Source organism: Megalobrama amblycephala, linkage group LG2, assembly GCF_018812025.1.
Source record: "Megalobrama amblycephala isolate DHTTF-2021 linkage group LG2, ASM1881202v1, whole genome shotgun sequence".
NCBI classification, from domain to species: domain Eukaryota; kingdom Metazoa; phylum Chordata; class Actinopteri; order Cypriniformes; family Xenocyprididae; genus Megalobrama; species Megalobrama amblycephala.
Window position 1 is genome coordinate 34,700,205 of NC_063045.1, and position 15,038 is coordinate 34,715,242.

Here is a 15,038-nt window from a genome sequence, read left to right on the forward strand (position 1 = left end):
AAAAAAATAAATAAAAAAAAACTGAAAATGGTCATAAAAACCTGATTATTTTATAAAAATTTAGGCTTATCTTATTTTACTGGGTAATGTTTCATGAAAAGCATCTTTCAAGTAAATGAGGGATTTTATTGGTTTTAGAGGTTTTTACATACTCTGTATATGCCATTTTAAAATTTTAGACAAACGCTTGTTTGTACATCTTGTTCGGTTTCTAAAATTTTTATTTGACCGCAGTCTAGATTTGCATCCTGTAAAACCTTAGTTATGCATTGCACACATTCTATTCTAGGAAACAGTAATTTACATAAATATTTGGATTCTTTGTTTAAATGGGATGCATTAACCTTTTTTCCTAATTCCTAAGTTTTTACCCTGTTGAGATAATGATTTGTTCTTTGTGTACATTGTGAGCTCCCTGTTTCAGTTGTCCTGCATTTATTTCCTTCTACTCTTTTATATTGTGTGGCTACTTTGTTTCAGAGAGACACATTTGATTTCACTTGGATAATCAAAGAGATTTAGTTTTAAAATTTTCAAGTCATCTTTTATTTTTTATATCTAGCTTTGGATGACCTGGACAGTGCGGTGGATGATAGAGACAGTGACTATAGGAGTGAGACGAGCAGTAGTTTGCCTCCCCGCTACCACACCACAGCCCAGCCTAACTCTTCACTTCACCAGTATCCCATGGGGCCACACTTTCAGCATCACATGGACTCCTGTGCTGACTCTTTGCACAGCTTTGAATTTGACTATAGGGATCACCATGCAAGCAGGTACATTTAGTTACTATAAGTACAGTATGCATGCATGCATACTATGCCTTGTTACTTTTGTTTTATACTTTTAGCACTGAACGTAATGATTTTAGGTCAGATATGTCAATAAACCAGCTCTAAAAAATATGTAAAATATATTAAGTAATATAAATATTTCTTATGATTATCTTTTTTTTTTTTTTTTGATTCATTGTTTTGTGTTCTGGCAAATATCCTGCTGGTTGCAGATCATCCTTGTTTGTTATGCTCAACATTAAACTTGCAATCTGAGAATGGATTTCTAGACTATTAGACTTGTGATTTGTGTAAGAGAAAAAAACTGAAATGTGGTATTCCGAGATTGTGGTTAATCAGAGTCTCTTGTGTAGCCCAGCACAGAGCTAATCCGGATAATTCTATTGCATCAGATCCCTTTAAAAAAATACAGACGAGAGATTGTATTTCTTCTGATCATTAAGTTATGGTTGTGGGTGGGGGGTATTACAAATCTATTTGTCAGTGAGGTGAAAGGCATTTCATGGTATTATAAGGAATGTACAACTTTACTTAAACTGCAAAGCTTTGTCATTGCTTTAGTGCATCGCTATTATCATGTTTTTGCTGTGAGCAGCTTTTATCTCTAATGTTGAAATACATTTTTCTCTTCCTTTTCCCCCCAACCTTTTTTTTATCCTCTTCCATCCTTTTTAATCTCTGCTAGAGTTTCTAATCAGAGAGGTAGAGTTAGGATTGTCCCAGTAGATTCAGGCATGGGTGTGGAGGATTGGGAAATCAAATACAAACCACAGGGTAAAAGTACCCTGGGTAAGTTCCTTGATAGAGAGAAAAAGGCATGGATTGAGGAGCATGACAGACAAGATGATCTTGTTCATATTGAAAAGGCTTACCATGACCCCATAGTCAACCAGTTGTCTCCAATAAAAAATAAAAATGCTTCATTAAATGCTGCTTACCCAGAAGGCTATGCCACTATTGACCGAAGGCGAAAGAAAAAAATCCGCGACCCGGGAGGACTGGAGCATGTCGGATCAGAGCATTTCCCTCCCGATCTTGCATTTCTTCGTCAAAAACGAAGCGAGCTTGTGTTGCGTCAAGTGAAAGAAATGGAAGAGGCTGATGAAAACATGATGCCATGCCTGAAACCATACAAAAATGGCTTACTCTACAAAACTAGAATGTGGGCCAAAAACAAGCTAGAAAACACACTGGAGAATTATGTCGCATATCAAGAGGAAGAAGCAGCTAGACTGAGGGATGATGTAGGCTTTGATTCTGAGGCCTCAGATGAGCTACAATATTCCATTGGCTCTGAGGAGGAGTTAGAGGAAATGACTTCTTTAGCTAAGGCACTCAGGAGTGAGGAGAGGAAGAATTACAGCCACTATGGATATCTCTCAACATATGGTAGCCAAACTGAGAGGCTTCAAGGTTACCGTGATAAGAAAAGTGGAAAGTGTAAAATTGGTGGATGGGCTCCAGAGGTCATGCTGTCTCCTGTAGAGGAACCTAGTGATGAATATGTTGATCCTATGGATGAACTGCAGTGCCTGGTTGAAACTGTATCAGAATATCTAGCTGAAAAAGAAGAAGAGATCAGTAAATATGGATCCTTACCCAAGTCTAACAAATCAAGGCTGTCATCTCAGGGTAGTGCAAGAACAGAATCTGTTGGAGATGAGCAAGGGATCACCTCTAAGGAAGTAAAAGAAAAACCCATAGGTGCCAAAGAACAAAATTCAAGTGGTGCTTCTGACCATGGAGTGGCAGGGATGAAGAATGCCATGAGCTCATTATTTAGCTCTTTAACAGATAAAGTTGTGTTAAGCTCAAAACAAGTGGAGCCTAAGTCTGTTGAACAATCAGAGGCACCAAGTAATGTTCCAGTTAGTTCTGGTATATCAAAATTGTTTTCCTTCATGCCAAAGTCTGCAAGTCCCACACCAGTAGCTGTGGTATCACCTACTCAGGATCCTCAGTCTGATAGGAAGTTTTCAATGCCATCTCTTTCATCTTTCCAGCCATCTGATGCCAACTTACAAGGGGTAGACCAGTCAACTCAACCATTTAGAAATGAGTTCAACAAATACAGTGCTGTCTCAGCTCACAAAGAGACACCATCCTCTGTGAATTCAGTGCTGGAAAATGGAGAAAATGTTGTAAATGGAATGGATAAAAGTTATTTTCAAAAGGATTTTGATGCAAGGCAAAAGAAGCCAGGTGAACAGTCCAGATTTTTGAATGGCAATACAAATCACAGTAAAATGTCAGATAAGTATCAAGTCGCTAACGGCGAAAACCTTAAAATGCTTAAAACTGCCTCTAATGCGATAAATAGTGAGAAAACGCACATTAATCCTCTAACACAAAAATCAGCTGAGGAGGCAGGATTTTTTAGTCCTTTTAAGAAATCTCTCAGTTCATTAATCTCACCTGGACATCCAGTGCCTCCTCAGACTCAAACACAGACAGTTTTTCCTGTCTTTAGATCAGCGGAAGACATTAGAATAGAAAAACCTTCAGAAATAAAGCAACCTTTTGTCTCATCTGACAATGTATCTGTCCCACAACCTCAAAAGGCAGAAGGGGGGCTGTTTTCTGGATTTCTTAAGTTTGCAACTGGTGAGGATTCAAGTACAACCAGAAGTATGTCACAAAACTCAGTTAAGACAGATCAAACTCTTCCTGCCACAAACAGAATTACAGGTGCATTTCCATCTTCAGTTCCTGACCATACAAAATCAACAACACAGAACCATAAAGAACCCCTTGAGACAACGGCTAAGGTGAACACGGAAACAGGCTGGTTTTCTAGTCTTTTTAAGATGGCACCAACAGAAGATCTGCAACCTGTTACACCACCTACACAAAAGCCTAATATTCAGAGCTCTCCACTTCCTGCAGGGTCAAATCAGAATGTACCTAGGATGCAACATCAGAAACCAGTTTCTGCTAAAGAACAAATGCAATTTAGGCACCAACATTCTGGTCCAACTGAATCCCCTCATGTTACAGAGCAAAAAACATCTCAAAATGAACGTCAGGGCCCATTTTCTAGTTTGTTTAAATCAGCTGCCTCTGATGATGCATCAGATGCCCGAGCATCTCCTAAACAATCACAACAAGGAGGCTTACTCTCAGGATTCATGAAATTTGCTTCAACAGGTGATATGACAGCAGGTAATCAGTCACAACAAAAAAGTCAGTCTGCTCAAATAATAAATCAACAAAACCAAACTCACCCCCAACAAAGTGCATCTAATCCTCTTATCTCAGGGCTGTTAAATATTTCCTCTACAGAAAATGAATCGACACATAGACCTCTCCAAAAACTCAGTCCATTCTCTGAGCAAAAGTCAAAATTTGCAAGTGCACCACCTCAACAGGGGGGTATTTTGTCTGGCCTTTTAAGATTTGCCTCTACTGACAAGGTGTCAGACACTCAAACAAAGATGTCCCAGGAGCAACAAATATCAAGTGTAAGTTCTCAACAAGATCCTGTCAAGAATATTGTAGAGGGACAGAGTCGCAACCTTCCTCAGCAGTCCAGAATCCAAAATCAGCTATCAGACCAACATCAGAAAGGCATATTAGATGCCCCTGGACAAAGTTTATCCCATCAAGGTACTTCTCAACAAGATGGCCTTCGATCTGACCTTTTCAAGTTTACCACATCAGATGTTTCTGTCTCTCAGTCAACACAACAAATACATGCATATAACAATCAGTCCTCTCCACTCCAGCCAAAAACAAATGTGATGGGACAAAGCCACTCATCTCAAGATAATTCATTTAAACAAAAACCCCAGTCCGGTGGTCTCTTCTCTTCCTTTCTTAAAATATCCTCTACTGAGTCACAGGAACTGAATACACCACCTGATACAAAGGAAAACAATGAACATGCTTGTTTGCAGCAGTCAATTGTGACAAAACTGAGTTCTCCTGTGGCAAGGCAAAATACATCCTCTCAGTCAGGAATTTTGTCTGGTCTTCTCAGTAAGCTCACATCCTCACATCCTGAAGATGTATCGCCAAACAGACAGAATTCATTTGAGCAGAAACAGGAGCAGCAACACATACCAACAGAGATTTCCACTCAACAAGGTCAATCAAAAAGACAGCTACCTCAACTACCCTCTCAGAATCAAGTTGAACTGCAGAACCAAAAGCCCTCTAATCAGCAAGGTTTCTTATCTGGAATATTCAGCAGGATTACAACAGAGGTTTCCCCTGCCAAAATGGAGGACATGGCTGTAGAAGGATCACATTCTATAGGACTTCTGAGACACAATGTATCTGACCTAAAAAATGTGCCTAACATCTGTGACACAGGGAGTCTTGATTTGAGGACACCAGCAAGTTATGCGAGGTCACAACAAAATCGTACTGCATACGCATCAAATAGCACTGGTAATTTACCCCTCTTATATAGCTCACAAAACTTTTTGCTTTCAAGTCAAGTAAGAAACACTTCATGTAGCACTGAAAATCTTAGTAGCTCCCCTCTTGGTCACTCGTCTCGAGCAGTAATGTCACAGGAATATTTAAGACAGAGCTATCCATCCTTACATAGTATAGCTGAACAGTATGGTTACCAACAAGGCTCTTCTTCATATGCATTGGGACTTAGTCCCAATGATGAACACTCATGGATCCAAGAATCTATTTTGTGGCAACAGCTAAATGATCAGTCATTAGGCTGCTATCCTGATGGACATGGAAATACACATAGCGATGGAGTCCACAAATCTTCTCAGTGTCTCAATAATATAAATATGGATATTAATCAACAATATTGCCCTACTCAGACATGGATGAGATCCCAGGTAGAGAACAATAATCAACCGGAGTATTCCAGAGATATTCCCAATAGTTCAATGAGACTGAGAGCATGGAATAGCCATAACAGTTTGGATGTGATTAGTAGCCAAGAGATTGAAGGTGTATTGAATTTGAGCATGAGAAATAATCCTAAATTTGGCAAGTGCCACTCATTTAGTGCAGAGAGTTGTTACAGTCTAAACAGTGTTTCATATCATGAAGGATATTTTGCAGAAACCCCTCCACATCTTTCTTACTCTGCTAATGGACAGTATATCTATCAAGGCACATCAGAGATTTTCAGTCAACCTGGGAATAATGGAAGCTATGTTAATGTAGCTACATCACCAAATCATTGGAACTACACTTCAACAAGCAACATTGATATGGAGGAACCTGTTTATCTTGAGGAGTCAGAGTGGTATCAGCAATGGCTTTCACTTTTGGACCAAGGGATGTGGTGGCCTGCAGATGATGGAGATTGTGGATATTTTGTCTACACTGATTATGAGTATATTTACGCCCTACTGACGGATGAGTCTGGCCAATATGTTTATGCATGCGCCCCAGAACAAGAGTGGGGAAATACAGGGGACTTCTATCCTAGTGCCTGGTTGTATAATGAGATGGTTAAAGTTTGTGGTTTTAAGATTCCTCTCTACAATGAAGATGAGCTTATTTGGCTTCCAGGGAAAGACCAAAGTGAAGCTGAACTTCTTACTGCACCTCTTGACTTGTCAGCAGCCTATAGAAAAGGTAACCAAATCATGAATCTGAACCTAGAGTGTTTCTCTCAGATGTTTGAGGATTCCATTCTTCATCAAAGACAGCAAGCTCTGGACTTTTCCAACTATCAATTCAACAAGGTTAAGATGGATACAAAACAACAGTTCCAGAACAATTATGGCTACTGGGATCCTTCTCAGGAAGCTGTTGACCTCTCATTTTATGGTGCCAACCACAATTATGCAAATCTCAACAGCAGAGGAATAAAAGAACTGCTATCCCAGAAGGTTTCTATTTCATTTGGTGCTACCCCAATCACAAATTCACCTACCACAGGTGTCTACAGCTGCTACCAGCCTCAACAGAGGCGCCGTTCATCCACAGGAGTACAAGTAAGGCATATAGATGATGTTTCAGAAGAAGAGTGGAGAAAGAGAGTACAGCCTGGAGAGCAGCAGCCAAATCGATCCATTAAGAAAATATCATCATTTCTGTCCTCCATTGTTGGCAAAAGCTCAGATTCAGAATCAACCAAAAATGCAACTGCCTCAAGGTCACCTCCTGCCAAAGATGCTCCATACCCAGGACAAATTCAAACCAAATTTATCAAAGCCCCCGAAACTCGACTTATTGATCAGCAAGCCAAAAACATTATATCAACAGGTTTTCAGAGTCTTAAATCAAAGATCATAAAGGAAGACACTTGTGCAACAACTCAATCAGAGAGTACAAATCAGTTGGCATCCAAACCAATTTCAACAACATCTGGAGTTTCACTAACATCTCCAACACAGTCACCAGCTTCCACATCTCCTCAAGGTGCATCCACTTTAAGCTCATCTCAGAAACCCAAACTGGCTAGACAAGCCACAATGTCACAACAGTCCTCTGTTCCTTTAACATTCATTGGTTCTACTTCTACAACTTCAAGAGACTGTTCAAGTGTAACCTCCAAATCTGCCCCTCCAGATGTTTCTGAGCCAGTAGATACACATGGTGGAAAACCATCTGAGCAATTGGGTGGGTTTTTAAACCTTTTCAAGACAGCAGTGGGAATGGAGGAGGTAAAGTCAGAGCCCTCTAAATACACTCAGCCAGTATCTAGACAACCAGAGAAAGATGGATCTGTTTCTGCTGGCATAAAAGATTCAACCGCAAATCAAGACAAAAGTGGAATGTCTAGCCTTTTTGGGTCAATAGGTGATTTTTTTAACATAGAAAGTTCTTCTCCCACACAATCAAAGACAAATCTGCTACATTCTCCCTCACACCGGCAATCAACGTCTGTGATAAACAATTTAAACAAAGACTGCCTCCAAACAACAACAGTGCCTAAAGGAATTCAGAAACAACAAACAGTAAGTACCTTTGGACAAGATGGTCTGTCAGAATTACCTAGTGTATCACAATCATTTCAGGGAAGGAGTGTCTCTGCAGCTCAGATATTTTCTGCCGATGCTAACAAGGTACCAACACCAGGGGGATCTCAAACTGTGCCACCAACTGGGGAGACAAAACCAGAAGCCCCCTCCAAACAGTCTGGTGGGTTATTTGGTTTCTCTGTTGTGGATATGTTCTCTGGGACCACAGCCTCTAAAGAAGAAGGCAAAGGGCTGCTATCCATATTTGGTGGTTCCGGTCAGCAACAAACTCCATCTCAAACTGGATCTGCCTCTCCTCAAGAATCTGTGGATGGTGCATCTGCAAAAGAGCCACTAGGCAAAAACATCCTGACTTTGTTTGGAGGTTCCAGCATTCAACAGACTTCTCCACAATCTGGATCCACAAGTCAAACTCACACATCAGGATGTGCTCCTCCAAAAGAGACTCAAGGTCTAAATTTATTTTCTGTGTTCAGTGGCACTAGTACACAGCAGTCTTCAACAGAACTGGGTTCTTCTAATCAAAAACAAACACCAGGCACTGTCCCTCCAAAGGAAACCTCAGCCATGGGATTACTCTCTATGATTAGTGGTTCCAGCACTCAGCAGACTTCACCTAGCTCTGGAGCTGACCCACCAAAAGATACACCAGTAACAGGACTGCTATCTATGTTCAGTGGCCCTAACCTCCAACAGACATCACAACCACGCTCTACCACTCAGCCTGCACCCCAAGGGAATGGGCAACCAAAAGAGCCCCTGGGTAAAAGTATATTTTCTATGTTTGGTGGTTCAGGGCAACAAACCTCTTCACAGCAGTCAGGATCAATTTTTGGTGGTATATTAGGTGGATCATCAAGCTCCAATGAGAGTCCAGCAAAAGGCTTATTCTCTATGTTTGGAGCACAAAACTCACAACCACCACCCACCAGAGTTCCAGTCCCTACTAATGAGCAGAAAGTTAAACATATTTCTTTGTTGGATGGGTCTAACTCCCAACAAAGTCCACCACAATCTGTCTGTTCTCCTGCAACAGGAGCAACTCTTGCAAAGGAACCACCTAATGAAAGTCCATCAAAGGGTTTACTTGCAGGGTCTGGAACAGCCAGCCACCCAAGAACTGTACAGATTGTCCCACCTAATGGGCCATGTAAAGAGCAATCAGTAAGTGAAATACCCTCCTTGTCTAGTGGACCTAGCCATCAGCAATCTCCACAACAACCAGATTCAGTGTCAAGTTCTTCTTCTCTTGATAGTAAAGAGTCAAAGGAGCCACAAGTTCAAGACTTTCCTACTATCACTGGACAAATTTCAATGCCAGGGTCTTCTCAACCCTCCTCACCTTTAAGTGGGCTACTATCAAGTGAATCCCCTGGTACAGATCTTTTGTCAAAGCTCAGTGGGGCTACACTTCAGCCAAGTGAGAGACCAAGCTGTGATCCAACTGTATCAGCACCAAAACCCCTACAAGATGTATTGCCAGCTATTGATGATAGTTTGGCATCTTCTGAATCAAACAAGTCACCAGCACACCAGGAGGATTCTTCTGCTGAGGGTGTAGTACCACCAAAAGAGGGTGCAACCTCAGGCTTGTTGTCAATGTTTTCTGGGCCAGGTTCTCAAAATGCTCCTTCTCAGACTGGATCTGTGCTTGGCGGGATTTTCTCTGGTGCCTCAGGATCAAAGGAAATTCCTGGCAAGAATTTATTTTCTATATTTTCTGGACCAAGTTCACAACCCAGTACAGTCAATGCAGAGCATGAGAGTAATAGTCCAGGTGCTTCTGCCTTTAATGAGTTGCCAGGAAAAGGTTTATTTTCTGTGTTTGGTGGATCAAGTCCACAACAGGCCACTCCTCAGTCATCTTCACTATTAGGAGGTATTCTATCTGGAGTTGCTTCTAAGGATGCTCCTGGAAAAGGTATTTTTTCCATGTTCAGTGGTCCTAGTTCAACACCTTCACCTAGTCAATCAGGACCAACAACAAAACCATTGGAAACTGATGGGCAGTTGAAGGTTGCATCATTATTCTCTCGTGGGGACGGCACTGATGATAATAAATCAAAGACTGTGGGCTTTGGCCTGTCAAATTTGGGCTTCATGGAGGAAAAGAAATCAGGACCCCAGGATGATGATTCCAAGTGCTCTATACCCTTTGCCGATGAAGAAAAAGCAGCCTCCATGGCTTCAGTCTCTGCTGATATCACTGAAAAAAGCTCAGATCCCATTGTTGAGAAAATAGTTGTTAAAGGGAGTAACCTAGATGTTACCCTAAATAATTCTAGTGTGCCTAGAGATTCTTTATCAAAGGTTATTGATTCCAACTCAGGGCAGAGTACAAAAACAGAAATCCAGACTACAGATTGCCAACCTCAACATATAAAACAAGGTGATTCAACAGAGCCCAGTGCCTCTGGCCCTGATGGACTTCCTAAACATCCTGAACAACAGAAATCTGCCATAGACTCATCAGCTGAAGCCGTTAGTGGCTTTATGTCTAAACTGTTCACTGGTGCCAGTTCAGCAACAAATTCATCAGGTGGTCTCTTCTCACAACCACACCCAAACATCACCGCACAAAGAACCTCACTCTTTGGCCTTCCAAGTAGTTTACCCACAGAGTCCATAAAAAATGATCTTTTCAGTATGTTTAAATCACCAGAAGCACCAAAAGCAGCTGACAAAACACCACCTGTTACCTCTACTAAGTTGCTTCAGTCAGTCCAAGATCAGAGTGCACATAATGATTCCCTATCATCTTCTGTGGATGTTACATTGTCTGGAGACAAAGACAAAAAAGATAAAGTAGAAACCCTTTTACCTGTGAAAGAAGTGTCTGCTAATGATACTTTCAGTAATTTAACAGTTGCAACTGTGGATCCAACGGTAGCTTCCAGCTGTCATCCAGCTGGAACTGTCATTAAGGAGCCTACTGATGGTGAAGTAATACATGAGAAAAACATTGTCATTGTTTCTGAACCTGAAGCAAAGATTACAGACAAATCAGTACCTGCAGTAGACAGTAGTTCAAAAATAGCTCAACAGCCTCCATCATCAGAACCTTCTCCATCCATATTTGGCATGCCAGGTTTAACACCACCTAAGTTTGGTTTCATGGCTGGAGCTGCAGATGCTGGAAAGTCTTTTGGATCTTTCTTTTCTTCACCACCCTCAGTATCAAACACAGAAGGTGGCAAGCTTCTTTCTGGATTTAAGTCCATTTCAGCAGGGCTGTTTCAAGAGGAGAAGACAGTTATATCAAAAGAAGAAACGTCAACATCTTTATTTGGAACAAAATTTGGTTTTCCATGGCAGAAAGAAACTCCAGAACCTCCTAAGCAACAAACACCTCCAGTTGTTACAACCCAGCCTAAAGCTCAGGAGAATAAACTACATAATGAAGACAGTACAACTGCTAAAATAGGGCATGACAGTTTTATCTCAAAGGAAGAAAATGGTGAAATCACACACCCTGTTGACATTAAACAAGACATTGTTGCACATTCTGAAGTCCAAAATAAAGAATTTGTTGTCCCAGAAAATAACACTGATAAACCCAATCTCAGTCCTTCCACTCCTGATCCTTCTCCTCAAAAAGAATTAGAAATCCATATCCAGACCCAAACTTCTACAGATGTCTCTTCAGGATTACAGCAGGAAAAGAAGGACCTTTTGATTCCAAAAAGGCTAGTAGCAGCATAATAAATGGTTTCATAAACCATTTATGTTGCACTAAGTTTACATGCACAGTCATAATTCTAACAAGGCTAATATATATAAAATTGTTTTTGTGTAAAGTATTTTAAATTCTAATAGTAAAATATAAAAGTATGCTGTCTGAAATATTCAAATACTAATTTTTCATTTTGTTTTGGTTATTCTAAACACAAAAAATTCCTAGAGGCTCATCATTATCAGAATATGCAGACTACTAATATTAATGTGCATGTAAACACACTCACTGACTTTAGTTTTAGCTTTAGTTTATGAAGATGGTGGCTTTCCCAATGTGTGATTGTTTCTTCTCAGTGCAATGTGACTTTTGTAACTGTGCTTTGGTTCTGTGTAAATTTGTATTCCCATTAGCTGTGTTTAGCATTTACTGTGATTCTTAATAGGAGTGTAGACCTGCAAATGCAGTGAAAGTAGTTTTAAAAATCTCAGTGATTGTAACTCACTTGTTACTAATGTAAATTCTTTCTTTCTTTCTTTCTTTCTTTCTTTCTTTCTTTCTTTCTTTCTTTCTTTCTTTCTTTCTTTCTTTCTTTCTTTCTTTCTTTCTTTCTTTCTTTCTTTCTTTCTTTCTTTCTTTCTTTCTTTCTTTCTTTCTTTCTTTCTTTCTTTCTTTCTTTCTTTCTTTCTTTCTTTCTTTCTTTCTTTCTTTCTTTCTTTCTTTCTTTCTTTCTTTCTTTCTTTCTTTCTTTCTTTCTTTCTTTCTTTCAACAATACTAGTCCTGTGGACTCTAGTCGTTTTGGATCTTCAGGCAATCTCAGTCAAGCTAGTTCTCAGCTTAGTGAGACTGGTCAGGAGAGTGCTGCCTGTTCAGAGTTAGAGGAGTCCTACCATTCCTACCACAGTACTGGCTATCGGCCATCCAGAAATGGGCATCACCCTACCAATGGACATACTTCCTGGGGGGAAGATGAGGGATTAAAATCCTCCCAAGAAAACGGAAAGGGTATAAGCAGCACTATAAAAAATGAGGTGGTTTCTCAAGTGGACAAAATTCCTGAAAAAACTCTCAAAAGGTATATATATTGTACTGGCTTTCAGTGATTTTTACAATGTACATTTGGTATAATAAATATTTTCAATAGCATGAATTCAGTTTCATAAGATGTTTTATTTTTCTAGCTTCAGGGATGATGGATTACCTTTGCCATTCTCTCCATCCAGAGTGCGCTGGCTTAAGGCAATCAACAAAGTGAGAGTTCAGCTTAAGGAGGTATAGTAGGGAGCTCATACCCTCCATCACCTTTGTCTGTTCCTTCTTCAGTTGATCCAGTTTCACACTTTAGATTAAAGACTACCACATATCTTTTTTCCTATAAACCTGCACAAGTTACCGGCATCTTATTGATCTGTTATGAAATTATCTATTTGAATTGAATCCACTTACCTTTATTTCTTTCTAGTAGGTAAGTATGAATTGCACAACCCCTATCAGCTCATTCATAAACATCTGTTTTGGATTGGTTGAGTTTTACCATATAAGATTTAAACATGAGAAATGTACATTTTTTTAGACTTTTTGGAAACAATTAATTATTTGTATTTCATTGTTGGGTTGGTTGAAACGTGGGGCATAGTAAATTCATCAATGCAATGAGTGGTAGTCCACTATGGTACTGTATCAGCGAGGCAAGGCATGCTGGGTTCCTAGCCTAGACCTCACAGCATTAATCTGCAAGGGCCAAGGTCAGGCTCTGAAGAGTTGCTGTCTGATGTCTCTGATAAAGTCTCAGAGTAATTAAGCATAGAGGCAAGGAGCTAGAGATAGTGTGTGTCTTGAAGAGTATTTAATGACTAGTTAAAAGAAATTGGGGAATTGACTCTGGGGAAGTTCACAAAGTGAAATACAGGGCTATTGGTTATGTCCATCAAAAGTAGTGGAATGTATTATGTTAAAGATGGAGTAAAACACATTGTTTTGTGTGTGTGTGTGTGTAATAAATAAATAAATAAATAAATAAATAAATAAAATATAGTGCACAGCATAAATGAGTTGAAACTTCTGAAAGTCAGCAATTACTCAATTACTTAGAAGACATGTTAGGGTTATTTAGAGATATAATGTCCCAGCAAGTCTGCTTAATCAATAACCAAAAAAGCATGTCAAAATTATTCAGGAAAATAAGACTTATCAAGGTGATAAAATGTTGTGTAGCAAAAATGAGTACACCCTCCTAAAAGTTACTAAATAAAATGAAATAAAAAAAATTCTGGTGTTAGTTTAAGGCAATGTTTGATCAACAGGTAAGTATGTTGAACCAAAACATTTAAAGAGAAGTAATTTCTTGACAATTAAAAGTGTTATATAGCCCACTGAATCATTCTCAGACTTAATGCTGACAGCAATGGAACCACTTGGGAGAGAACTGTCATGAGACTTATTTCTTAGCACAAAACAGGACAGTAGTACAAGAGGATTACCAAATCATTGTTTTAAGATTGAAAATATAGCAAAGGTAACACAGAAATTCAAAAACAATGGACTTCTGACAAAGCCCCTGAAATAATCAGGCCTTCATTTTAAGCTTTCATTTAGTGATTAGGGATTTTTTTGCTAGACAAAGAGCAGGAAAAATACCAAGAGAGTGTCTCAGAGCCAGCAAAAGCTATGAAAAGAGTGATTGTTTATCTCACAGAGTAAGATGCAGCCTGCAGAAATGACATGCATGGTTGTTGTTCTCACTGGAACTATCTACTGTAAGCACAATAAAGTCAGTTAGCCATTTCCAAAGGCCATATTTACAAAATATAGATTCTGGGAATCAGTACTCTGGTCTCATGAGACCAAATCAATAATTTTGGATCTAACAGCATCCAAAATGTTATGGTGTTGCTAGAGGAGGAGTACAGTGAGAAGTGTCTGGTTCCCACAGTAAAGTTCAGTTGTAGTAAAGCTCTTATATAGGGATGTATGAGTGCTGAATGTGTGAGGGAGTTGTGCTTTATCAATGCTGTCATGAACTCCCACACCACTGGCAACTAAACTATCCCCCATTTCCCTTTCCTTTCCCTATGTATAGATAAAACGTTATCAAAATTATTCCATTTCGCATAGATCCACGGGCACAACTAATTTTTCTGTATTATGCGGACCAGTAAAGTAATTTGGCAAATATCACTTTTTTTAAAAGACCAAGCTTCTGCGTACATACATACTAAAACAAGCAAACCTATAGACTAAACATGTAAATGAACGGCAAGAATGCATTAAAGGTATTTGGTTTTCAGTAGGAAAGGTGTCATTTAGGCAGCCCCTAAAGTAGTAATTAACAATTTTTACAACGGAAGTGATTCAATCAAAAACCAACTTTAGCTCGATAAGAATTTTCCTATTGTCACTGTGAAGCTGCTTTTAACAATATGTATTGTGAAAAGCGCTATATAAATGAAGATGACTTGACTTGACTTGACCACTGTGTAATTTAATACACAAACTTGAAACATAAGATGTTACCCTTTCCTCATTCCCTGCATTGTTGGACATTTTTTCAGCATGACAATGAGGATATGCATTCTCCCAAGGTGAAAAACCTTCTGTGGACATGTATTGCACTCAGTCTTAACACTCTTGAGCACCTATGGAGGATTCTGTAGAGACGA

At 39.5% G+C, this 15,038-nt stretch overlaps 1 protein-coding gene across 1 annotated transcript in view; it reads left to right on the forward strand.

Moving 5' to 3' along the window:
- unc13bb (unc-13 homolog Bb (C. elegans)) overlaps positions 1–15,038 on the forward strand; it is a 99,246-nt gene that overhangs the window by 39,597 nt on the left and 44,611 nt on the right. The window contains exons 8-12 of the mRNA XM_048181499.1: positions 563–776; positions 1,411–11,401; positions 11,792–11,844; positions 12,158–12,454; positions 12,561–12,651. Of these exons, the coding sequence (XP_048037456.1) occupies positions 563–776; positions 1,411–11,401; positions 11,792–11,844; positions 12,158–12,454; positions 12,561–12,651 (10,646 nt within the window). The remainder of the gene's footprint in view (positions 1–562; positions 777–1,410; positions 11,402–11,791; positions 11,845–12,157; positions 12,455–12,560; positions 12,652–15,038) is intronic.